Consider the following 25689-nt stretch of genomic DNA (forward strand, 5'->3'; position numbering starts at 1 on the left):
ACTAAAGTAGAATACACTTTGAATTTTTAAAATTCTATATTTTAAAATATAATAGTTTTATTTACAAAACAAATTATAAACGACTTAAATTTGTAGTTAGTGATTGCAATAAGTAATTTTTTTTAAACATCTAACAAGGTATACTGGAGAACCAAATGATGCCCTTCGACATTTTAATAAGGCTCGGAAAGACAGTGACTGGGGCCAAAATGCCCTTTATAATATGATAGAAATCTGTCTGAATCCAGATAATGAAACTATTGGAGGTGAAGTATTTGAAAATCTGGATGGAGACCTGGGGTGAGTAGTATTTGACAAGTTACTCTTTTTTCCAGAAACACTTGTTGGGGATAATCAAGGATATCTTATAAAAGAGAACTAAATTCCAGGATAGCACTAATGGCAGTTTAGCGAATAAATCATAGCTGGGAATAACTGTTCTCTGAAACAAGCATGACATACTTTTAGAAGGTTTTCTAAATCAGAACAGACATGCTATTGAAGACACTCCCCTAATTGCTCTGTGGAAAATAGAATGAATCGTAGTGTGATTACCTTGGCAAAAATTGTCCGCATAATAATAATAGTAACTTCTTAACAGATGGCTCTCTGCCAGATCTTGGCTGTAATACTGTATATGCATTGCCTTATTTATTCCCTTTAACAATGTGTGAAAAAGCTCCAAGTTAACCTAACGTGATGGAGTTAGAAAATGGTGGAGGCAAGATTTAGACTGAGTCCTCCCTGGCCTCAGAGCGCCAGCTGTTGGCCACTGTGGTGCACTGCGGGTAAGTGGTTATACTTCTGTCAGGCTACACTTGTTGCTCGCCCTCTCCTCAGGGTCAGGGAAGGCAGGGTGGGGAGTGTATAAGGGTGTAAGGGGAGTAGGAGAGGTTATTTCTGCCCCCAGGAGCATGCATGCAATTTACCTGGTCGGCAAGGCAGTGTCTGAAGCCATTCAGTCTTGCAACAAAACAGAAGTGAGTTAAATTGTTATTAAGTGTTGCAGGAATTCATAGAAAACATAGTGCAGAGCAGTCAGGGGAAGCTGCATAGAGGAGTGGGAGAAATGAAAACCTGACTGCTGAGAGGTTTCAGTGGCAGTCCTGAAGGCTTGGATTACAGAGACCATTGAAAGATTTAGAGCGGGGGAGAGGCATTTTTAATTTTTGTTTGTTTTAGAAAGGTTAAGGAAACATTCTGTTTTGCAACTATAGGCTGTCCCCATGGAAATCTTCAGCAATAGGTTGAGAACACCAAATTTGGAATATAGAACTCAGAAGGGAGGTCACAGCTTGAGATACAGATTTGGGGGATAGGTGCTCAGAGTGGGTAGTTGGAACCCCATGAATGGCCTCTTTTCGAGTAGAATGTAGTGACGGAAGTCGGAGAACTAAATTTGGGGTGTGCTAACATTTAAGGAGATTGGAGGAAGGGAGGTAAGGATAGGGCAATGACTGGTGGAAAGAGAAGGAAAACTGTAATCTTACAGAAGAAACAAAAGGAGGGGAGCTTGAAAGAAGATTACCAACAGTGTAAAATGTTTTAGAGAAGGTAAAAGCCTGAGAAGAAGATCAATAGCTTTAGTGATTAGGCTTTAAGAATTTAATTTCCTTTCATTAATTGATTTATTTATACATTATATCTGGGTGTGGGTATGTATATAAGAAAATTGCTATTACACATTCAAATTATTGCACTTAAAATTTATAACCTCTTGACAAGTAAAGAATTTCTTTTCTGAGAACCTAATAGGCACCTTGGGTGAGGAACATTAGTATAGTTTATATGTCTGGCAAACTTAGATTCAAATCTATTAGCTATGTGATCTTTGGCAAATTACTTTATCTGTTGGAGCCTTGGTTTTCTCATATGTAAAATGGATTCAGCATACACTGAATGAAATAACACAGTGCTTGGCACATAGGAAGTGCTTTAACAAAGTTAGTTACTTTCTGCTCACTCCTTTTTTTTAATTAATTATTTTTTAATTGAAGTATATAGTTGATTTACAGTATCTTACAGTCTCCCTTCTTTCTTTCGTTTTCTGAGTAGGTATGCTATTTGATAATTGTATAATTCTACTTACCCTGAATTCTAGTTTTATATTAGCTAAAACGAACACATTTACCACAGGTGGATGGTATCCAATTTTTGTTTTCAGTCTAAAGTGAATAAATGTTTAATGGTGTTTTATTGAAGCTATGTTAGTTTTGTTTTTAAAACTGTAACTGTGCTTTACTTTGTATTAGAAGAGAATGAGTGACATTCTTCAGTAGGATTACTTTTAAATTGGTGAGAAAAATAGAAACCAATGTACCCTAATCTCAATGAATTTTAATGAGTGATAGACATAGATTTATTTTGTATTGTATACAGTAATTCAACTGAGAAGCAAGAGTCTGTGCAGTTAGCAGTGAGAACAGCAGAAAAGCTCCTTAAGGAACTAAAACCTCAGACTGTTCAGGGTCACGTGCAGCTTCGCATAATGGAAAACTGTTGCCTAATGGCTACCAAACAGAAATCTAATGTCGAGCAGGCACTGAATACCTTCACTGAAATAGCAACGTCGGAGGTTAGTAGATTTTCTTTTTCAACTTCATGTTAGCTTTCCTTGGTGGTGTTGAAATATGTACTTTAATTAGTTATTTGTTTTCTGAAGATTGACTTCATTATTTACTATTATTAAAAATTAGATATATAGTTTGGTATGATTTTACATCACGTACCTTTGTTTTCAGAGGAGACATTATTACATGTTGACGTGTTGTTATGTTTATCTCTATTAGAACAGTGAGCTCTAGAGAAGGGAAATTCTGCAAGAGGGCATAAATTAATTCTCAAGGGAATGGCTTTATCCTCTGTGTTGTTAAGTGTAGCCTAGGTTAACTTACTAAGTGAAAACAAACACCTGGCTGCCTTGATATCTCACCTTTTCACTTATGTGAACTTGAAATTTTTCCAGCTCTAGAGCTAAGTGAGATCAGTACTGACAACTTATAATTCAGTCATGCAGATAATGATGTTGTTTTTTAGTGACACTGGAATCACGCCCTGTGATAATAATAATAAATATTAAATAATAATAAATTATTTTATTACTATTAGATCAAAGGCTTTCTCCTCTTTTCAGCCCATTCAGATCCACTGCCCTTCTCACCCTCTGGGCCTTTTATTTCTCCTTCCCTCACACAGTGCTGTAATTCTCCAATTACTTGTTATTAAGGAAGGAATTCTAGGTACCCATCCCATCAACAGTTGGTAGTAGCTAGTTCTAAGCATGCCCTTGGGATTTCATGTTCTTTTACTCACTGGTGTTGTAAGCCGTGGGAGACTCATGTGGGGCCTCTCACAGGATGTACAGAATTTTGCTGTGTTTTCTTGTGGTTCAGAGGTCACAGCAGCAGCAGTAAATGGCCAAAACCTCCTACAGTGACCCCTCCCCCCTGCCTCCCAGGACCCTGGAGGGCTTTGGAAAACCTGCAACTCCTGTTGTTGTTTGGGTGCAAGTATCCATGGTGGCACTTGAGCACCACTGTAAGCCACCCTGGGGACAAAACAGCAAGGCAGCAGCTGCCCAGTTCCATCCTCAAGCAGAGCCCCTCTGCTGACATTGAAGCAGTGCTCAGTTGAATTGACTGCAGCAGCAGATGGATGACAGCAGCTGACAGAACCAGAAATAGGACTGTCCTGTAAGTCTAAGAAAATCTGTAAAACATGATAAAGCACCATTGCAAGTAAGGTGTCATAGCTCCCTAAGGTTGGGAAGTAACGTTCTATCATGTAAGGAGAGTTTAAACTGTGAGGTTTGAGAGAGAACACTAAAAGCAGTAAGTGACATCACAGCTGTTTCCTAGAGAGACTGTGCCAGTTCTTTGTTTTGCTGAGACTACATTATTTTTCTTACCATTCTTACATATGTGATTAGTAATATACGGTGCTCAAATCCGTTTACTGGCCATACTGTCCAAAGACTGATGTATGAATTGAAGTTTAGTAAGTGAATTTTATCTTGCATTTTTCCCTTTTAACTCGAATATTCATTATATTTAATATATGCAGCCTATAATGAATATTCATTAAGTAACCAGTGGGTGCTGAGCATAGTCGGAATCACAAAGATAAACCACATACAGACCCTTTCTTCAAGTTCCTCGTAGTCTAGGGAAGATGAGACACAGATACTGAGTGTAATGCAAAGCAAAATCTGTTACGTTCTGTCCTAAAGTTGCAAATAACAGTGCTGTAGGACAGGGGCTCCCAGCCCCCAGGCCGCGGACCGTCCGGGGCCTGTTAAGAACCGGACCAGCCAGCAGGAGGGGAGCAGCGGGCAAGCGAGCGAAGCTTCATCTGCTGCTCCCCGTGGCTCGCGTTACTGCCTGAACCATCCCCCCGCCTGCCCCCCGCCCGTGGAAAAATTGACTTCCACGAAACTGGTCCCTGGTGCCAAAAAGGTTGGGGACCACTGCTGTAGGAGATAGTATAAGGAGAGCTGAGAGACCCCTTCCATGGAAGAAGGTATGATTTAAGAAGAACCAGGGTAAATTGCATTTTCACAGGCAGAGTTGGAGGAAGTGCATTCTAAGTTAAGGGGAAAATGTGAACAAAGGCAGGGAGGCATCGAAGCATAGGGTAGATTCACAGCACGATGTGGCCTTCAGATTGACTGAAAAATGACAGGAAGACATGGGAGGAACCAGTGGAAGAAGCATTAAACCCAATCTAAAATGTTTCCCCTTCCTTTCTTCCCCTCACCTTGAACCGTAAAGGTACACTGTTTATAATAGAGCTGTATTGTCTTTTGTGATGTAAAGTTGTTGCAGTTCAGAGTGACAGAGAAAAGCTGGCTGAACATCTTAGGATGTCTGCACCAGAAAAGGCATCATGGGCCTAGTGCAGGGGCTAGAATGCAAGTCTGCAGTTTCAGAAACCATTCTTCAGTTCACTCAGGAGTGATTTCAAGCTGTGAGGAATTGATTCATTCTAATCAAACTCAAAGTGTGTGATTTTTAAATCAGAGTTTATTTTTAAAGGTATAGTGTGGGATATTTTTAGTATGTGAATAGGTCTGGACATTTTTCCAGGACCCTTCTCTTCTTGGGCTGTCCTAGGATCTGGCTGACAAATGCATAGTAGGTCTGTATTTTCTTTCCTTTCTAGCCCTCCTGGGATGGGGGATACTGTTCAATAATTAATAATATCCCACACGTCTTCAAAATCTACTACCAAATTGGTTGTATTTGGCGTTCAAATAAAAAACTTTCTGCCATTCCTTAATCAGGAGAACAAATTACATATTGGGAGTTTATTGATAGACATAAAATTAGACCCAAGGAAGTTTTATATTCCTACAAACCATGTTCATCAGACTCTAGTGAATTGCCCTTCTCTATTCCAGGATTATTTGACTTCCAACCATGATCAGTGTTGGACATTGAACTTTTTAACACTCTGCTCTCCTTTTGTTCGTTATTAGTTACTGAAACTTGCTATCTTACAGTGCACCTTTATTATAGTCATGATATTATAATTTCTACATGACAGTTTCTCATCTTTTATTTATATTTTAAATGGAAGTCTTTCTCTTTATAAAAGCATCACGGTCCCTCTGCTGAAATTTGAGAAGCACTTTATCTTTGTCAGATTCATACACATAACTGCATAGGTATGTTAGTTTTCTGGATAGACCGCTAATGGTCTCCATTTTATACCAATTCTTAATAGCTTGTTGGTTTCACAGAGTGACATTTTCTGACTCTGAGCTCTGTCTAAAAGAATATCATCTTTTATAGTTACTATCAAGGAGCTGCAGACTCCAAATCTAAAAGCATATTTTAAGGCATGAGTTTATTTCATATAGTTTCCAAATGATTAATTAATTGCATGCCTTATTTATAACATTTCATTAAAACCAAACTTTATTGGGAGAAGAGGCTTTTGAATAAAATGAAAAGGGAGGAGGAAAAGAGCAGTAGGAGTCAGTATAGATAAGGAATATCATTTGCAGGTAAATCATTCTCTTAGTCCTGTTTTATAGGTTAAAGAACTAAGGAGCCAGAATGCTGAATCTGAAACATAAATGTTCAATTAGGACTACAATGAGATAGAATTTTATTTTTTCTGTTTCTGTACAAAACTGAAACAGTCTCATTAAAGAACAAGTTTTCCTAATTGTCTGGAATTGCGTGGTTACCGCACCTGCATTCTTACTGAACTACCTGGACCAGATGGTTCCTCCTGGTAGCCTGAGGTTACTGGATGTGTTACACCATGACCATATCACAGTATTTAAGTGAAGCCAGCAACAGAATCCACAGGCCGGTCCTTATATTATGTAGCACTTGCTACTTTCCATGTGTTTTTCTTTTAAACATGGCACATTTATGTTTGTGTATCTGGGGGTCTCAACTCTTGTTTCCTTATAGAAGGATCATATTCCAGCACTTTTGGGAATGGCAACAGCTTATATGATCTTGAAACAAACTCCACGAGCCCGAAACCAGCTGAAAAGGATTGCAAAAATGAACTGGAATCCTATTGATGCTGAGGACTTTGAGAGGAGTTGGCTGCTGCTTGCTGACATTTATATTCAATCAGCAAAGTACGACATGGCAGAAGAGTTGTTAAAAAGGTGCCTGCGTCATAACAGGGTAGGTGACTGAGGAATGAAAAATAATTGGTAGCCTTTGTTGCATAAGCTTTCTATATAGGTGTTTTTTGTTTTGCGCGGTACGCGGGCCTCTCACTGTTGTGGCCTCTCCCGTTGCAAAGCACAGGCTCTGGACGCGCAGGCTCAGTGGCCATGGCTCACGGGCCCAGCCGCTCCGCGGCATGTGGGATCTTCCCGGACCAGGGCACGAACCCGTGTCCCTTGCATCGGCAGGCAGACTCTCAACCACTGCGCCACCAGGGAAGCCCTCTATATAGGTTTTTATAGAGTGTTGGTCCATTTCTAGGGATTTCTGTGTGTTTTTAGAGAATTAAATGTTTGTTTTTACCACAATCAGGAAATAAACATTAGTAATAAAAAAGAAGCCATTTGCCCTTGAAAATAAAGAAAGAGAGATTGCAGTTTCAAGTTTCAGCTGTGGTTTTGCCCTACTTACAGAAAGTGTTTTGGAATGTCAAGCGTTTGCCTGTGATTATCCATCTCATTCCAGAGCTAATGAAAGTTGCAGAAGAGCATTAATTGCAGACGTCTGTTCCTCCTGTTAAATACTCCTGATGAACTGACTGCAGCTGCGTGTTGTTTTCTCATTATTAGAATCCACTCTGCATAATATATTTTGTAGGGAAAAGTGTTTTAAGCATTTAATTTGATTTGTTTAATGAAAAGTCCGTATCTTAGGTAGAAAAGTGCGTATCTTAGGTATAAAACTGAAAATCTTCAAGTCCTTAGAATTTAAGGCTCTTTACTAACAGTGCATTTTGGTATTTAATTGCCCAGAAAAGGATGTCTTTTTGTAACATGTTTTAAGTTAAGAATTTGTTACTATTTATTGAGAAATAATTGTGCTCAACTTAGAAACTTGAGGATATTTATCTTTATAGAGTCTTACCAGTTACTTCAAAATCTTAATCACAGCAAATCTATGTTTTATTCCCTTTGAGCCAGTTAGATTACAAAATAGATCATTTGTTTTCCAAAGAGGAGTCATGATCGTCTATTAAGTTATTTTCTTGGGGACTTTAAAAACCTAAAATATCAAGCCATTTATCAATTTATGTAATTATACATGTAATTTAAGTTACATTGGCCTTAAAAAACAGAATACTTATTAATAGGCTCTGAAAAATCTAAACCGCCAAATAACTAACCCTTACATGCCTAATCGAGGCTTAAGCAAGATTTCATGGGAATTAAGGTTTCAGTGCAGATAGAATTTCAATTTGCCAGAATGCAGACAGCAATGCATTGCATGATTGAACATGACGGCTGCTTTAGAGGCGTCAGCCCTACTGCTGAGGCATGACAATATTGGAAGCATGAAATTCAGGAACCAGAGCTTAGAAACTTTGAATTATATAATTAAGAAATGGAGATCATCCAGATCTGGGGCAGGAAATGTGCAAGATGACAGTAGACCATCTTGTCATACCAGATGGCAAGGAAGCTATCAGTGATAATTGGAGTCATGTCAGGGACTCAAGAGCCAACTTGAGGACACTCCCACTAGCCAAAGTTGAGACACTTTAGATATCAGTAATAACTGCACTGAGTTGGAACACACCAAATATGTCTAAGTCCATGAGTTTACAAAGATCCAAAAAAAACAACCCTAATTGGTCACCACTGAAATATGCTAATAAACTGACTTATTTCTAAAGCTGGCAAATAAAGGGAAAGAATTAAGCATCTATCCTGCCTTTTCTGTATGAACAATACTGCTGGGAAACAAAATAGTGGAAAAGGAGGTGTTTCTCATTATAGATGTTTTCCAGCTAATAAATGAAGAAAGAATGATAGAATGTCACTATTTTCCAACCATGATGAATTAATGAATGGGTATAACATCACAAGACATTACGTACCACGTGATGGAAGAACACACCATCTATGAGAGGGTCAGAGTGGGGTGACACAGGTGAAACACTCACTCCAGGTCCGAAATTTAAAGGAGCACTTAAAATCTCAGTAATTATCGGGACTTCCCTGGTGGTCCAATGGCTAAGGCTCCGTGCTCCCAGTGCAGGGGGCCTGGGTTCGATCCCTGGTCAGGGAACTAGATCCCACATGCTGCTACTCAGAGTTCGCATGCTGCAACTAAAAAAAACAGGATCCCACATGCCACAACTAAAAAGTTCCCACATGCCGCAACGAATATCCCGCACCAGCAACGGAGATCCCACATGCTGCAACTAAGACCCGGCGCAGCCAAATAAATAAATAAATATATATATATATTTTTTTAAAATCTCAGTGATTATCTTAGTTAACTGATGCTGCTATAACAAAGTACCATAGACTGGGTGGCTTATAAACACCAGAAATTTATCAATATTTCTCACAGTTCTAGATGCTGGAAGTCTAAGATTAGGGTGCCAGCATGGTTGGGTTGTAGTGATAACCCTCTTCCTGGTTGCAGACTAATGAGTTCTCACTGTGTCCTCACATGGCAGAAAAAGAGGGCAAGGGGGCTCTCTGGGGTCCCTTTTATAAGGTCACTAATCCCATTCAGGAGGGCTCCACCCAAATGACCTGTTCACCTCCCCAAAGCCTCACCTCCTAATACCATCACACTGGATGCTAGGATTTCAACATATGAATTTGGGCGAACATAAACACTCAGTCCAATGTAGTGATCAGGATAAATGACATTTAATGCAATATTTTTTTAACAAAGTATCAAAAGGTAAAACAGGTAGGATCTTACAGTGCTGTGCTGAGCTATATTGAAGCCTGAAGCAAAAAGGGAAAATGCGTGCCCTGATCCATGTTTGTGTGTATTTTTTAATGGTTAATAGTTTTCATGAAAATATTAGTGATGTATCTTCTTGCATTAAAATAAGGAAAGTAAAATTATGATAAAGAGAAAAAATATTCAAACTTAAAATAACGCAGTGAATTTTAATATACCTACTTTTCTATTTTTTAAAATTAACACTCTGGGAAAAAATAGCAATTAAAAAATACCTAAAAACATGTGTACAGCATTGTGCATTTTTGCTTTTTCATAAGGAGCAGTGTGACTCGGTTGAGCACTAATCTATGAAGTAAGTAGTTTCACCTCTTTCCCCTTAAGTCAAAATCGGATACAAACCTCTAGATCTAATACAATTTCCAGGAAATATCAATGACATAGGAATATATTATATAACCACTATAAGGATGCACTCACCTAAATCTGGGCTGTGAGAAACTCTAGGATGAACATTCTTGTTTCTTCTACATTTAATTGCAAGGAAAGAGACAGAGAGGAGACTTCTAGATCAAAAGGAAGTTTAGGGACATTTCAACCAGTCACAGTGTGTGGCCCTTATTTGAATCCTCATCCTAACATGCAAACAAAAAAGTATATTAAGACTATTTGAAATTTGAATAGTGACTGGATATTTGGTGATATCAAGGAGTTGTTACATTTTAGGTGTGATAATTTGTGGTTATGTTGAAAGAAAGAGGCATTTTTAAAGAGGCATACTAAAATATTTATGGATGAAATGATGTAGTATCTGAGGGTTTTTTATCTGATAATACAGAAGGACAAGTGTATGGAGTAGTGAAACAGTATCAGTCAGGAGTTCATTGTTGAAGACATGGGTTCAGGGGGTCCATCATACTGTAATTTCTATATGTGTTAGAATTACTTGTAATAAAAAGTGTACATGTATATGTATATGTATAAAACATCTCCTTCCCTCTCACCCAAAAATCCTGATTCTGTAGGTTTGAGATAGGGGCTCAGCATCAGAATCTTTTTTTAAGTCCCATAGATGACTGGATTGCATAGCCAAGGTTGAAAACCACTGTTTTATGTGCCATTTACATGAGTTGATATGGTTGACCTCTATAGTCATAAGCACTCCATAAAATCTTAGTGATATCAAGTGTAATCTGTTGATACATCTTGCACTTTTCTTCAGTCTTGCTGCAAAGCTTATGAATATATGGGATACATTATGGAAAAAGAGCAAGCATATACAGACGCTGCCTTAAACTATGAGATGGCGTGGAAACACGGCAATCAGACAAATCCAGCAGTAGGTGAGTTTAAAATTTAGACACTAGGTTTTCACAGGAAACGTGGGTTTCCTGTGAAAGCCAACATCCTTTGTTGGACCGTCTGAAAAATAAATTTTATATTTATTTTATAATAAATAAATATTTATTTATATTTATTTTATAATTTATTTTATATTTATTTATATTTTAATATAAAATTTTATATTTTATATTTATAATAGATTATTAGCTACTAAGTTATTAGGTGTAGTTTCCTGAGATTCAAACTCCACCTCAGTCGCCTTAAAGGACATCCGATCTAATTCTGCCCTTCCTTTCCCTTCACCCTCTAATTCCAGAATGGTGATGCTGTGGGGGGAAGGTGTTTCATTGTGAAGGAAGTGGGAAGACATTGCATCAAATCAAGTCCTCCTGGTTTCTTTACTGCAGAACTTCTCAAAGCCTCTAAACCCTAATATATACTGTGATGGATATCACAGAGGGGACATGTTTCCCACAGTAATTTGACTACGGAACTTTTTTTTTTCTCTTGAGCATCTATAAACGTCATTTGGTTCCAGTGGTAGCCCATTGGTTTGAGGAAGGCTAGTCTCCAGTATCTGTAACAGATGGGCAGCATCTGGAATATACTTAGTGACTCCTGGGGAGCTCCTCCCCAGGCCTCTCTTTCTTTGTGTTGCACTGAAATAGGCTTCATTGACACTGCCCTGTCTGTTCTCTCGAGCAACCCACATAGTCCTTCCGCCCTTATGCATAATGGCCCTCTAATTGCAAACTCTGTCATTGTCTCTCCTCAGTTTCTCTCCAAACCATCCTCAGGTGCTTGTCCATTCTTGCTTTCAAGTCTTTCACCCTCCTTGCTGTCTCCTGGAAACTCTCAAATAGTATTTCCCAAACTTTGCTTTGGAATACTGGGTGAGATATTAATAGTTATTTCTTTAAAAACAGAGAGTTGAGCGTGAGGAGATGAGCTTCCACGGCCAAATAGGTTTCGAAAAGGCAGTTTTATTTGTCCATGTCCCTCTTGACCTGTTGTGCCAGAAATGAACAAGTTCTTAAGTATGATTTAAGAACGAATTGTATGTATAATGAAGCTATGTTTTTAAATGAGGCCTTTAGTAGTTGATAGTTCAACCTAAGATGGCATCTGTCTTTTTAGCAGCCGTGGCACAGTGATGACTCAGATTTAATCTGCAGTCAGATTGGTCATCTTTAGACTTACTGCTGTCAGTTCAGGACTTCCCCACCTTGTATTTTTCTGAGGTCTGTTATTTTACTAGACTTGTATAGAGCCCAGGAACTAACGCTTCCTTCTCAGGTATTGTGCGTCTTACAGAATAAAATCAGCTTGTAAAATGAGCATTCCTTAAAATCCTTAAAATATATTTAATTTTGGTGCTTTATTCCCCAGAAGGAATACAGTTAGAAGCTCAGTTATTTAAATACTCTGTTCCTTGGAAGACCAGCAAATAAAGAGATTTCAAGTCAGTAGTTCCTTCACTGTGTTATCTTTGTGTTTTATAGGTGATTTTTTCAGTTCCTCTGACTTCTCCTTAGTTGGCATTTCTCTGAGGCTCTAAATTAATTCTCACAGTTTCTTCCTTAAGATTATCATGGCATCCAGTACCCCCAGCCTGCCTGGCCAAGTTAGAGATGCATTTATTTCACTTTTTCACTTGTCAGGAAATCCTTCAAATCATGGTTGTGTTCTTTTCATAGGATTCAGGCGTGAGTACTGTAACTGTGAAAGGCACCAGGAAGTGAGATCCACTGAGAGGAGAACACAGTCATGTTTCTCCCTTCAGTCATTCCCAGGTTACGTGACAGTCACTAGGCTGTTCACATTGTTCGTGTTCATGAGCGCATTCTCTCTCTCCCCCGTTTTTTTTCCTGATTACGAAGAGTTGAATTCTTAGAAGCCTGACAGGTGTCATGCAGCTGCGGTACATGTGTTCTTTGCCATTTCTAGCTCTTCATTTCCTCTCTAAAGTTTTTTGAAGGAAATGATCTATCAAGTTTCTTTCAATATGAAAACTTTGTGCTTCTAATTTAGTGTTTACACAGAAAAAAATGCTAATATTTGCGTGGTACTCAAATTTTTAAAAGCATTTCACAACAAGTATTTCATTTGATCTTTAAACTTACACTAAGAGCAGAGTTATCCTTCCATTTTTGGATGAGGAAACTTGAGATTGACAGCTCAGGTGACTTGTCTAAGGTCTCAAAGCTAGTCAGGAAGCCAGAAACCAAAAGTTAAGTCTAGGTTTTTTTGGCTCTAGTTTCCATGTTTGGCATGACATCTTATGTTGTTTTCCTTTTTAAATGTCCTTTTAAATGTTCCTTTTTTTTTCAATGCTTAACAGTGGCTTTGTTAGGTGAATGCTTGAAAGTATTCAACATTAAATTCAATTTACTTCACATGTTTGCAAACACATCATTAGCAATTCTTAACTATTTCAAATCAACTAATTTGAAGTACAGAAGGCTTGTTTTCAAATAACTCTTCCGAGGTGACACTAAGACTGAAAGAAACCTATGACTTGAGTCCAGGTCTCTAATAAACTCTATTTATTAATCTTTTTTATAATTATTTTCTAATGATACCAAGTTTACCTCTCTGACACTTAACTGCTTTCATCTTGGACATTTCTCATTTGTGTGTGTGTGTGTGTGTGTGTGTGTGTGTGTGTGTGTATCGAATACAATGAATTTTAGATAATTCTTTTTCCTTACTTTTTGCTACCGTATGATTGCATTAGCCAGCAATTCTTTTAAAACATTGTTCTGAAATTCTAAAAACTTGCTTTGGTACTTTGATTAAGGCCTAAGAGCAACATTCAGATTTCCCTTTTTCATATTTCTAAATGGTAAAGCAAGATATTTAATTTATTAGTTACATATTATTTTACATTGTGTTATATCTTATTTATTGAGTCCACTTTTTTTGTCTTTTCCTTAGTTTGCTTACTATTATGGCATTGTTACAGAACAACAGTCAGTTAAGAATGTCTTAAAACTTTCCTCTAAATTGTCAGTGTCTGAAATGTGACATTTCACTGTCAGTAACTGTGGTGCTTGTTACTCATCGCTGATGTGGCTATCTAATGACTAATCCAGTGTCTTCTGAGCCGCTCTCCCCCCTGCTCTGCGCTCCGCTCGTGCACCCCAGGTCCATTTGGTTGCTATGTCTCCCTCTACCATTGGCCTTTCCGTGTGCAGTTTTTGCCTAACAGTGTTCTTGCTTCCCACCCCCTTGGTCTACTTACGCCTCTTCCTTCAGATTTCAGACCGTGCCTGACTCCCACCCCCTCCCCAACCAGGTTTCTTATTACAGTGCTCTTGGCCTGTACCTTTATATCACAGCATTTATCTCAGTTTTGAAATTATTCATGTACTTACATAATTACTTAAATAAGGTACTTTCTTTCCTAATGGAGTGTAAACCTCATGACTGAAGGAACCAGTTTGCCTGACATGTTAAGTAAATCTGTACTGTATAAATGAATAGCTGTGCTATCATTTACTGCCCTACGATGAGTTTTTACCATAATCTGAAACAAATGGGACTTTTCTAGTAAGTTGCAAAACCCCATTTGTGGGATGGCCGGCCATCTTCTAACCCAGCTGTGGTCCTTTGTTACAACTCCATTTTCTTTTCCTACCTGTTCTCCTTTTATGTCACTCCACCTTCTATTATCTTATCATTTCTATCATAGTATAGTCACCAGCCTCCACTAAGAGTTCTCTAATACTAGAGCAAGCAAACAAAGGAGGAGGCCAAAAAAGGTAATATTAGCAGTATGCTCTATAAATAGTACTATATCATTGTTGGTTTTTTTGTCTTTACAGGATACAAACTGGCATTTAATTACTTAAAAGCAAAAAGATTTGTGGATGCAATTGACGTATGTCACCAGGTAAAACTTAAATTTAGATTTCTCAAAATTTTTCAGATGGACTCTTTCCTACTTTTAATTAATATCAAGATGTACATGAATAGAGATAGAAGACGTCATATTTTGGTTAAATGACTCATCACATATATCTGGGAGATACTACCAGTTTTCAAAGTTTAGAAAATAAAGTTTACTTAAATTGAAAAAACATATGTTTTTAATTGGGCTCAAATAATAAAATGTTTACGTCAATTTAAAGAAAGAGGCTAGAGAAGCATGTTAAATAAAACGTAATCCTTAAGTCAGAAGATATCTCAGGATTATTATAGATTCTCCACATCACTGTTCTGAATAGAAGTTCTTTTGTATGTGTCTAAGTCTCTGGTTATTAGAGGATTCAGATTTATAAATTAAAGAGGTATTTTTGTCATTTAGAAGTCATTCAATTACACTTCTGGAATTGATGCTTGACTAAATGATCCCTTGTTAAAATGACAAATATTTAAGTTGCAGTTTTAGAATTTGCAGTTTCTTTATGTACATTGTCACATTGATATCCCATATAAGGCGTTTTACTAAACATTGCTGGGAGCTCGAAGAAGAGCTCCTTAGCAGAGAATTATGTGATGTGTCTTATCCCGGATAGCTGTGTGAGCATCATCATAGTAAATACTTGGCCCCAGCGATTGCTATTGATTACTGAGTCTCTGCGTAAGGCAGCATTTCACATTAAGGTTAAGGTTGTACATTAATGTAAGGTTATACATTAGAATCATTTGTGGAGGGTTTTTTTTGTTTGTTTGTTTGTTTTAATGAATTTCCCCTACTCCTAGACTCAGTAGACCTGGAAATTTGTATGTTTCAAAATCATTCCAGGTAAATCTGATGTGTGCTCCTGGGTAAAAATAACTAAGGGTTTATTAAATATCATGCATTAATAGCTAAATTATTTAAAGTATCTTAAATCATCGATACATAATTGTTTTCTGTAACTGATCTATTAAGGAAATAATTATATTTGTTGTATTTTCCACGTGTAGTATTATATTCTACCTTTTTCATTTAATTGCTGTTAATAGAAATGAGTCATCATGTCACCCGCATCTCAGATATCACCTTTAAAAAGTGTTGTTAAATTTGTAGTATTAATATAATGAAATCTCAACTGTAATGCTGTTTCTAGTAAGTTTTGTGACTCCGCAGTTCTTGATAATGAATTACAAGTTCTTATGCTTTCGTTTTGTTTTTTTGTTTGTGTGTGTGTTTTTGCAGGTTCTCGAAGCACATCCAACTTACCCCAAAATCAGAAAAGATATACTTGATAAGGCTCGTACATCTTTAAGACCTTGAAAATTATTTTAGCTTTTTTAAGCAAGAAATGAAAAGAATCTGAGTTCTTCCAGTTCAAAATAGGTTTGAGCTAATACTTTGTAATAGAAAGCATACTTCTCTTTCTCCAGCAGAGGCTGCTATTGTATATAAAGAGAAACACTGTGTTAAATGGATGTCTTCTGATGGAGAAGGTGAATGAAAGCTGGTTTATTTAATTGACTCTCTTGATTAGGTGCAGATTTGGTGACTCTGTGGTAAAGATTATAACCCACTTCTATAAAAAATATTTTGTTAAAATCTTGGTAGTTAAGTATCCTATATCTTTTCTAAGGAACATTAGTTGTTTCTTTCAGGAAATACATTTACGATATTGTTGTGCTCTGTTAAACATTCTTGTGATGGTCTCTGTTATTTCAAAGGTTTGAGTAAATTTCCCTGTAAATATTTATGAAAAAGAAAATATATTTTTTAATAAAGATTTTATAAATTTATGATTTGTATTCCTCTTGGAACTCAAAAGACATGGTGAGTTTTGCAGAATCAGGGTAGACTCCCCATGTTAATGCATAGTATTACAGAAAATGTGGCTTTCCTAGAAAAGTCTTTGTGGGAAAGTATAAAGAGTGTGTGTGTTTCCCTTCTCTGTTGAACTGACTCTTCCTGCTCCCAATGCCTATGTGATCCCTTTTAAGAAATAACCAGTACCTGAAATTAGTTTAAATAGGTAAACCTTTATAGCATTATTTAACCTTAGCCCAAAGACGAGGCCTTTTGGTGTAACTTTAGACACTGTAACATCTGGTGGAGAATATTTCTGGTCAGTAGGGACTCCCAAAGCACACCGTGTGAACACAGCTGCAGACCCCGCTCTCCCTAGAATCCCTGCCACCACCCTGGGAGAGCACTCACTCCTTACACTGAATTTAACCTAATCTTCATAAACTCAATTCTTAACATCATTTTTAGTATGTTATCTATACCTTTTTCAGTTGCCTTTAAAAATACAATAAACACAGTCTTCAATTTTAATTGCATTTTCAATAAACAGTATTTTTCCAAGTCTCTTGCTTTTCCTTAAGTACCTCATGTTTATTTCTTTTGAGCTACATTCTAGTTTCTGATCACTTCTCCAATTTTCCAAAGTCCTTTTAATTCCAATTATATGTTATAAAATTCTAGTCATTCTTTTATGTATGGCGTTCCATGAAAATGTTTAATAAGTAGAGCATTTATGAAACATGTCATGCCTGTTAAAATGCTTTCACATGTCTTATTACATTTATCCCCCGGTCCTATAATATAGACATTATTATCCCTGTTTTACAGTTCTGGCACTGTGACAGATTATCTCTTTAGCTATAACCTTGCAGCCTGAATGGACATTGTTAAAGACGTGATATAACAGAATACCCTTAGTAGTTGCAGTGAGCCTGCATCATGGAATGCTAGAATCATGGAAATTGGATAGAGAAAGTAGAACATCTCTTCTCCCAGCAAGACATTTCCAAATCAGTTTTCCTATCTGTAAAATGAGGAGTTTGTTTTTGTTTGTTTTTTCCGCGCAGGCTCAGTGGCCATGGCTCACAAGCCCAGCCGCTCCGTGGCATGTGGGATCCTCCCGGACCGGGGCACGAACCCGTGTCCCCTGCATCGGCAGGCGGACTCTCAACCACTGCACCACCAGGGAAACCCTGTTTTTGTTTCTTAAGCAGCCACTTATTCTGCCATTTGTTAGATACTATTCTAGAAACTTTCTTTAAATTAGGTCTTTTATTTCTCAGTCAGCTCTCCAGAGAAATAGTATTTTTTCAGATGATGAGATGAGGCTCCAACTAAGTGATTTGCCCAAGGTCAGAGAAAAATTTTCAGAACCTGGATTCCACCAGCCTTTCCTATATTAAGATGCCTTCCATAACTAAGAGAGGCAGTGTCTATAAGAAAAACTCTTTTATCTGCATGTGGCTAGCAGATGAAACTGAGCGTCCTGTCACAGAGGTGGCTAGGTAATGAGGAACAAGAACTGAGTGGAATGAACGTTCTTACACGTGTGGCAGCTGCCACTGAGAAGTGTAAGGGAGGAGCAGTGAAGAGCACGGCTCTGAAGTCAGACCGGCTTAGGTTTAAAGTCTGGCTTTACTACTTTCTCAAGTTACATAGGCTCTCTGAGCCTCATTTTGCTTTTCTTATCCATAAAGTAATGTATCAGGATAATAACCTTCCTCGGGTTGTTGTAAGAATTAAGTGAAAGAACGTACATAAAACCTAATGAATCTAACTCACTTGGGCTCTTAATAAATAGTAGCTCTACTTACTTCTTATAAACCGAACAGGGTCAAGTAGTAGTTGCAGTTGAGAAGAACCTTCACAGAAGAAAAAAGACAATGCAGGCAAAGCAGAGATGGAGAGGACTAGTCAGTTCCCCTAGAAGCACAGCCGTACAGGAGTCAAGATTCTCATTCATTGTCTCCCTCCCTCCTTCCCTCTCTCTCTCGCTCCCCTCCCCCACCAGAAATTATGTTGCACGCTTTGCATGCATAAATCTCACTTCATCCATCTCGAACAGACTTTTGACCTTCTCTCCTCTGCTGGAATTCTCCCCCTAATCCCCACTTACTGTCTCCAAGCTTCCCTCTCTAGGCTTATTCTTTCTTTCATTCAGGTACCAGTTTATTGTCACCTTCTCAGAGGCCCTGTCCGTGTCCAGGCCAACACTCTAAAGTAGCCATCACGTCAGTCTGTACCCTGTCACCCTTGTTAAACTCTCTATTTAGCACTAACTAACCTCTGACGTTTTTCTTGTGCACACGCCCAAGACTGTACATCCAGGAAAGCTGGAACTCAAACTGCTGCTTGAAGGAATCAGTGCCCATGGCATGTTCAATGATAGTTTGGGGCCCACACGGAGGATGGGGAGGGAGGGACACAACATGAATGAATTTTCTGTGCATTTGGGGTTTGAATACCACCACCCTCATAGTAAGGAAGCATTTTTAAGTTCAATGCCCTTTGACCTTAGGCCAGCTAGTATGGTGAACTGGGTCCCAAAAGGAAACAGCTCTCTTTCCCATTAGTCAAGAAGCTAGAGCAATTCTGGAAGGGTTTTATGTATGGACAGCTGAGGAAGCTAGGTTAACTTTGCACTAGAATAGATAATAGAATCACTATGGAAACCAAGAGACCAGTTAAGACTGACAGGAACTCTCCTAGTTTGGGTCTGGAGATAAGTGAAGAGCCTTATAACAGGATCATATTAACAGTGCTAGTGCTGATAAAGTAGCAAATGCTTGTATGTTTTATTTTGCTTTTTGTTTTTAATGAAAGATTGGCAACAGTGCAAGAAAACCACCACATTCATCCTTTCGGAAGGGAATTTGGAAGTATGGATTTAAGATTCTGTTCTTTGACCAAGTAATCCCACTTAGAGAAATTTATCATAGGGGACATTCAGAAATTTCCTCAAAGTTTTTTTGGTTTAAAACACTGTAGAAGCAAAAAGCTTGGGTTTTTTGGTTATTGCCAAAACATTCAGCATAAATGAAGTGGTCAAATATATTAGTTTACCCAATAATGGAGTACTATGTAGTCATCAAAAACTGTTTTCAAAGATTTTTTCTTTTTTTACTATTTTTTAAAGAATTTTTAAAGATTTTTAACTGCTAAGATTCTCACAAAATAAGTGAAAATACAAGAAACAACTTCATATAACATTAATTTGCAAAAGAATATAAATAGATGTATATGTAAGATACACACACAACTAAACGAAACTAACCCAATTTTTAACAGTAGTTATATCTGATGAAAAATTTGCCATTTTTCAAGTTAACTGCAAGGAACACACTAAAAATAAGGGTTTTTCCCTTTTTTTAAAAAAAAAAAAAGAATAGCTTTCTTAAAGAGGAATAGAAAAACTCTTAACACCCACACTTTAATGGTTTGTACAAAATGTAATCTGGTTTATTTCAATTGTCAGAGAAAAAGATTCAGGAAGTAGAAGATCGAAAAAGACTGCCAGAAAATGGCAATAGGAGAGTGGCAATAGCAACAGTAATAGGAGTTCACTGTTACTAGTAACCGAGTTTTAATGATGATCCTACCAAATGTAACTAATAAGAAACTGGAGGAAATACCCGAAATCACACAGGGCCACAACGTGTAGTTGTGTCGTGTGAGCCCTGGACAGATTGACCCACCCGAGGGGGTAGCAGAGGAGCAGAAGCTAGCACTCTGGGTCTCACAAATGCAACTGCACCCCCTTGGAGGAAGAGGATCCCTTACTAATTGGAACAAAGTTTGAATGAAAGGTGAGGAATTAGAGACAAGAGAAAAATGTTTGGCTATAGGGCTGAGGGTAAGGGAGCAATAGAGTGATGGCTACAGAGGTTTATAAAAGGGATTTTGTTTTTCAAGACAGGAGCTACTTGAGCATCTTGGAATATTTATGGGGAAAAGTCAGTAGATATTGAAGGTATAAGAAAGAGAAAAGGGGGAAGCCTGAGGAGGAAAAGGGGTCCAGGGGATGGTTTAGAAGAATTAGAGTTGAGAGGGATGTGTGATTTTTGTAAAGGGAGTAAAGGAACAAAATAACTGTAGAAAGAGGTGTTAGATATATAAAGGTGGGCTTAGGAGCCCTTATGCTAATTTGCTCCATCAGTTTTATAATGAAGTGGACTTTGACCTAAAGGCAGCTCCATCAGTTTTATAATGAAGTGGACTTTGACCTAAAGGCAGTACCTAAATTTGGGGGCCTCTGTTTTCCTTGAGCTCTGAAGTATTTTCACTTACTTCCAGGTTCCTGATTGTGGTTGCTGGAAGTCTGCCTGCCAGATTAGAGGGGGGTTACTGTAACATCATAAATCATAGTTACGAGCAAAAAAGTGTTACGCACCTTTTAATACTCTTCTTAAGAACCAGATGTTTTCTAGAGAAATGCCTGACTCTACAATTTGTCTTACACTGCACGTAAATGAATCTGGCACGCTGCCCATAAAACAATTTGATCCCATAAATGAGGAAAGCTGAGTAATGGGCAGGTTCTAAATGTCTTCCTTCTAGTGGTATAACCTTAGAATCTATGGCAACCTTTAAACGAGGCTGTTTTCAAATAGTGTGTATGTTATTTTTATCTTTCTTCAAACAAATTCTTTTGGCAATGTAACAGAAACTCTGTTTTAAAAAAACAAGTGTATTTTAAGAAAGTAATTACTATTTCAGTTTCCGCCAGAGGCAGGCTAGTTTTATTTTTAATGGGTAAATGATGTAAGAACCTTAAACAAAAAAAAAAAAAAAAAAAACTTGAAACACTAAGAACAGGGCTGTGAAGTATTCAGTAGTATCCTCACTTATAATGAGTAATAGGTCCTGTTTCACAGGTAGAGATTAAACTTTTTTTGGAAAACACCCTAAGCTTAAAGAACACTGGAGGAAAAAGTGTGCTAAAATGCTAAGCAGTTACAAAAATGCTCTTTTCAAACAATTTAAGTTAAATACTTGAAGTTGCTCTAGTCAATGAATGAAAACTCCCTGACATATACTTTCTTGACAAGTTTCCAGCCAATTTTTCACATTGTCACAAATTGCAGAGGATAATTTGAGGGGGACACGGGGATTGGGGAAAGTCCAGGATATTGAGAACACCCAAGAGCAAAGTTAAAATGATGGAGCACAGACCACACAGATTTCAGGGGAAGAAATGTGACCAATGAGATGTGTCTGGGTCCTGATGTCAGTTCTCTGTGCGGAACAAGTAACTCTACTGTCTCTTATGAAGTGTAGTATCTTTTTTGTGTGAGTTAGCTTACTGCTGTTTCCACAGATTTCTTAAAATGTAAATATTCATTGCTTTAGTTCCAATAAAAATTGGGTTTTTTCCACACAAAATTTTTGATTTTTTCATTTGGAAATCATTTCAAACTTAGAGAAGTTTCGTGAATAAGAAAAGTACAAAGGGCACCCACATGCCATTTACCCAGATACATACTAAAATATTGTTAGTATTTTACCTCATTTGCATCTTCTCTTTGTATATACAAATTTTGTATATACATTTATACACACACACATATACACACCTATATGTAAAATGTTTTTTCTGAACATTCTGAGAGTAAGTTGCATACATCATACATGCCTCTGTACTCCAAAGTACTTCATTGTGTATTTCATGAGATTAGGGATATTCTCCAGTTTAATGACAGTACAGTTACGACCATCAGTTAATTTAACATAGATACAAAACTTTTAACCTGCCACTATGTACCGCCAACTGATTCAATAATATCCTCTACAGCATCTTTTCCCTCCAGTTGGGTTCCATTCTAGGATTGGGTATTGCATTTACTTGTCATGTCTTTAGTCTTGTTTAACCCGGAGCATTTCCACAGCCTTCCTCTGTCTTTTATAAAATAGCTATTTTTGAAAATACAGTCCTCTGCCCCCCCCCCCGCTTTTTTTTTTTAATTTGAGTGTTCCTTTGTTTTGGGTTTGCCTGATATTTCCTTAAGATTCAATCTGAGTTGAGTGTTTCTGGCCATAATACTATATAAGTGATGTGGTGTCCTCATGGTATCACATCTGGAAACACACAGTGTCCACCTGCCCTCACTGGAGACATTAATTTTGATTACACATGTCAAACTTTTCTACCATATAATTGTTATTTTTTCCCTTGCAACTAATAACCAATCTATGAGGAGACACTTTAAGATCTTACAAATATTCTGCTCCTTCAGAAATTTCCCCTAGGGCTTCCCTGGTGGCACAGTGGTTGAGAGTCTGCCTGCCGATGCAGGGGACACGGGTTCATGCCCCAGTCCGGGAAGATCCCACATACCACGGAGCGGCTGGGCCCGTGAGCCATGGCCGCTGAGCCTGAGCGTCCAGAGCCTGTGCTCAGCAACGGGAGAGGCCACAACAGTGACAGGCCCGTGTACCGCAAGAAAAAAAAAAAAATTTCCCCTAGATTAGCCTGATTCCTGCCTGATCTAATATTCACCATGATGATTATAAATGATGATATTCTAACGTCACCACTTTCTCCACATGTTCCAACCAGTCAGCCCTTAGCATTTTACTATAAACAAGAGCCCCTCCTTTGCTTATTTATTATTATTTTTACTTTTTTTTACATATTTATTATTTAATATGTGTTCATGAATTCCTATTTTTTCATTGGTTCATAATTCATTAATGCCTTTAATTATTTTGGTGCTCAAATGGTTTCAGATTTGGCCAGCGGCACCACTTCAAGTTGGCTCCTTTGGTGTCCTTGTGACTACCCCTATCTTTTTCTTTCTCTCTTTTCCTTTTTTTTTTTTTTTTAGCATGTTCCTACATTCTAGCATAACAAAATATCCCAGGTTCAACTTCTAATTACCCTGTCCCAGCCCTGGAATCAGCCATTTCTCTGAGGAGCCCTGGTTCCCTTTAGTGGGGCAATGGTATTAGAGATCAAGAACTTAGTGTAAAGTGTGCTCACTGCCACTAGGGTGAATTGTTTCTAAACCCTTTCAGCAAACAGAAAACATATGCATGTATATATGCACTCACATGCATATATACACGTATATATGTGCACACATATACATGCATACACAGGTGTAAATACACACATACTGAAACATGTTTCAGAAATCACAAAATTACATCAATTCCTCCAAATCCAGTTTATCACCATAGGGTTCTTTCTTGTGTTCCCATGTCCCTTCTTCCACAATGAGACCCTGAGTCCCAACAACTTCATCATATTTGTTCATTTCTTCAGTCTTATAATCCATCTAAAATAGTTTCAAAATTGCTTCACCCAGATGCTCACAACAAAAAAAATCCTACCAAAAAGAACTAAGGAGAGAAAACCAAATATCATATATTAACGTAAATTTGTGGAATCTAGAAAAATGGTACCGATGAACATATTAGCACGGCAGGAATAGAGACGTAGACGTAGAGAACAGACATGTGGACATGGCAGGGGAAGGGTAGGGTGGGACGAATTGGGAGATTAGGCTTGACATAAATACACTACCATGTATAGGATTGATAGCTAGTGGGAACCTGCTGTATAGCACAGGGAGCTCAGCTCGGTGCTCTGTGATGACCTAGATGGGTGGGATGGGGGTGGGGGGAGGGAGGTCCAAGAGGGAGGGGATATAGGTACACATATAGCTGATTCACTTCACTGTACAGCAGAAACTACCACAAAACTAAAGCAATTATACTCCAATAAAAAAAAATGAGCAAACTACTCATACACACAACAACATGAATAAACCTGAAAAACATTTTGTTGAGCAAAACAGATACAAAAGAGTAAATGTATATGATTCCATTTATACAAAACTGAAGGGAAAACATAATCTATAATTATTTACAGTAGATTAAAGGTTGCCTGGAGCCAGGAGTAAAGGTTAGGATGACTGCAGAGAGACACAATGGAACTTTTTAGGATGACGGAAATGCTCTCTATTGTGAATGTATGGTGATTACATGGGTGTATGTATTGATCAAATCTCATCAAAGTATACACTTTAAATATGTGTATTTTATTTTATGTAATAAAATCAAGTCTATTTAAAAAAAAAAAAAAAGAACTAAGGATTTGTCTCCCACTTTTCCCAGTACCACCAATTTTGACTGATTTTGATGTTTACAAATTTAACAGCATATTTTAAAATGTTACCATAAGCCTTTCCCAGTGGTATGAGATATTTTAAAAATCAAACTAAATAATTTGTTGATGACAGGAGGGTGTGTCTGCGCCATAGACCAGCTTTGCAGTTTCCTTCCAAATATTCATCTACTTGCAAAATAAATACCATCCCTTCCCACACCAACCAGTATCATATTAATGATGCAGTAGCAAGAAAAAGAGTAGGAAACTCTGGAGCTTAAGCGAAACATCATGTGCTGAGGATTGAGAGTTAAGATTTTTAAAAAAATATGTAGCAGATATATATGATCATAAATGGATCTATTTTTGTTTGCCCTTAGGTATTTTCAGACCCCTTGCTGTGATAGTTTACATGGCAGTTATAAACGTCTCTAAAAACATAGGGAAATTTTCTTCTTACATTATTCAAAATACTAGTTTCTGGTTTATAGCAACTAACACCATTTTACCCTCAACCTGCTTTTTCAAACTGCTGCCTTTTTTCATTGAGTGAATCCTGGTCGTTGAAAAATTCAGATTTATTTCCCCTATTCTTTATTTTTGTATTTACATCTTATATCTATTTTCTTGAGTCCTATGGCCTCACAAAATGCTTTTGAATAGCAGAGCTGCAGAGATGATGGGGAGGTCAGCTATGTTAATTTCAAAGTGCCCCAGTCTTCAGTGTGAGGTTGCCTAGCAACCCATCACTCAGGCCTCCTTTGTGGATGCGAGAAGAGGAAGCAATTCTCCCGTACACTCTCAAGCCGAGATGGTTTTATAAAGTGAAAAACCTTTTGCAAAGGCTTCAGCACAACCCCTATCTCTCCGTTTCTGCCCACTTTGTGCACTTCACACATGATGAGAGAAATTGTCCACCTTTTGATGCCTTAGATCTGATACAGATATAAAATGGAGCTATACACGCTACGGTCAAACAGTGGAAGTGACCTGTATCCCTACGTTAAGCTGAAACACATTAATTAAATCTCTCGTCATCCCTTTTCTTACATGAAAGCATACTTTCCCCTCAAGTTCTAAAAGCCAGTTATGTTAAATGAAACTGCAACTGCCTGCTGAGCATCAGTTACCATAGCGACGTGAGGCAGGAGTATTTTTCTCCTTAGGCACAG

At 37.8% G+C, this 25689-nt stretch overlaps 1 protein-coding gene across 1 annotated transcript in view; it reads left to right on the top strand.

Moving 5' to 3' along the window:
* Positions 1 to 16925, top strand: part of TTC21B (tetratricopeptide repeat domain 21B) — an 85233-nt gene extending 68308 nt beyond the window's left edge. Inside the window, exons 24-29 of the mRNA XM_030852552.2 lie at positions 139 to 300; positions 2380 to 2575; positions 6426 to 6650; positions 10582 to 10702; positions 14531 to 14598; positions 15850 to 16925. Coding sequence (XP_030708412.1) covers positions 139 to 300; positions 2380 to 2575; positions 6426 to 6650; positions 10582 to 10702; positions 14531 to 14598; positions 15850 to 15927 — 850 coding nt within the window. The 3' untranslated portion in view covers positions 15928 to 16925. The remainder of the gene's footprint in view (positions 1 to 138; positions 301 to 2379; positions 2576 to 6425; positions 6651 to 10581; positions 10703 to 14530; positions 14599 to 15849) is intronic.
* The last annotated feature ends 8764 nt before the right edge of the window (positions 16926 to 25689 follow it).

Source organism: Globicephala melas, chromosome 7 (assembly GCF_963455315.2).
Source record: "Globicephala melas chromosome 7, mGloMel1.2, whole genome shotgun sequence".
NCBI lineage: Eukaryota > Metazoa > Chordata > Mammalia > Artiodactyla > Delphinidae > Globicephala > Globicephala melas.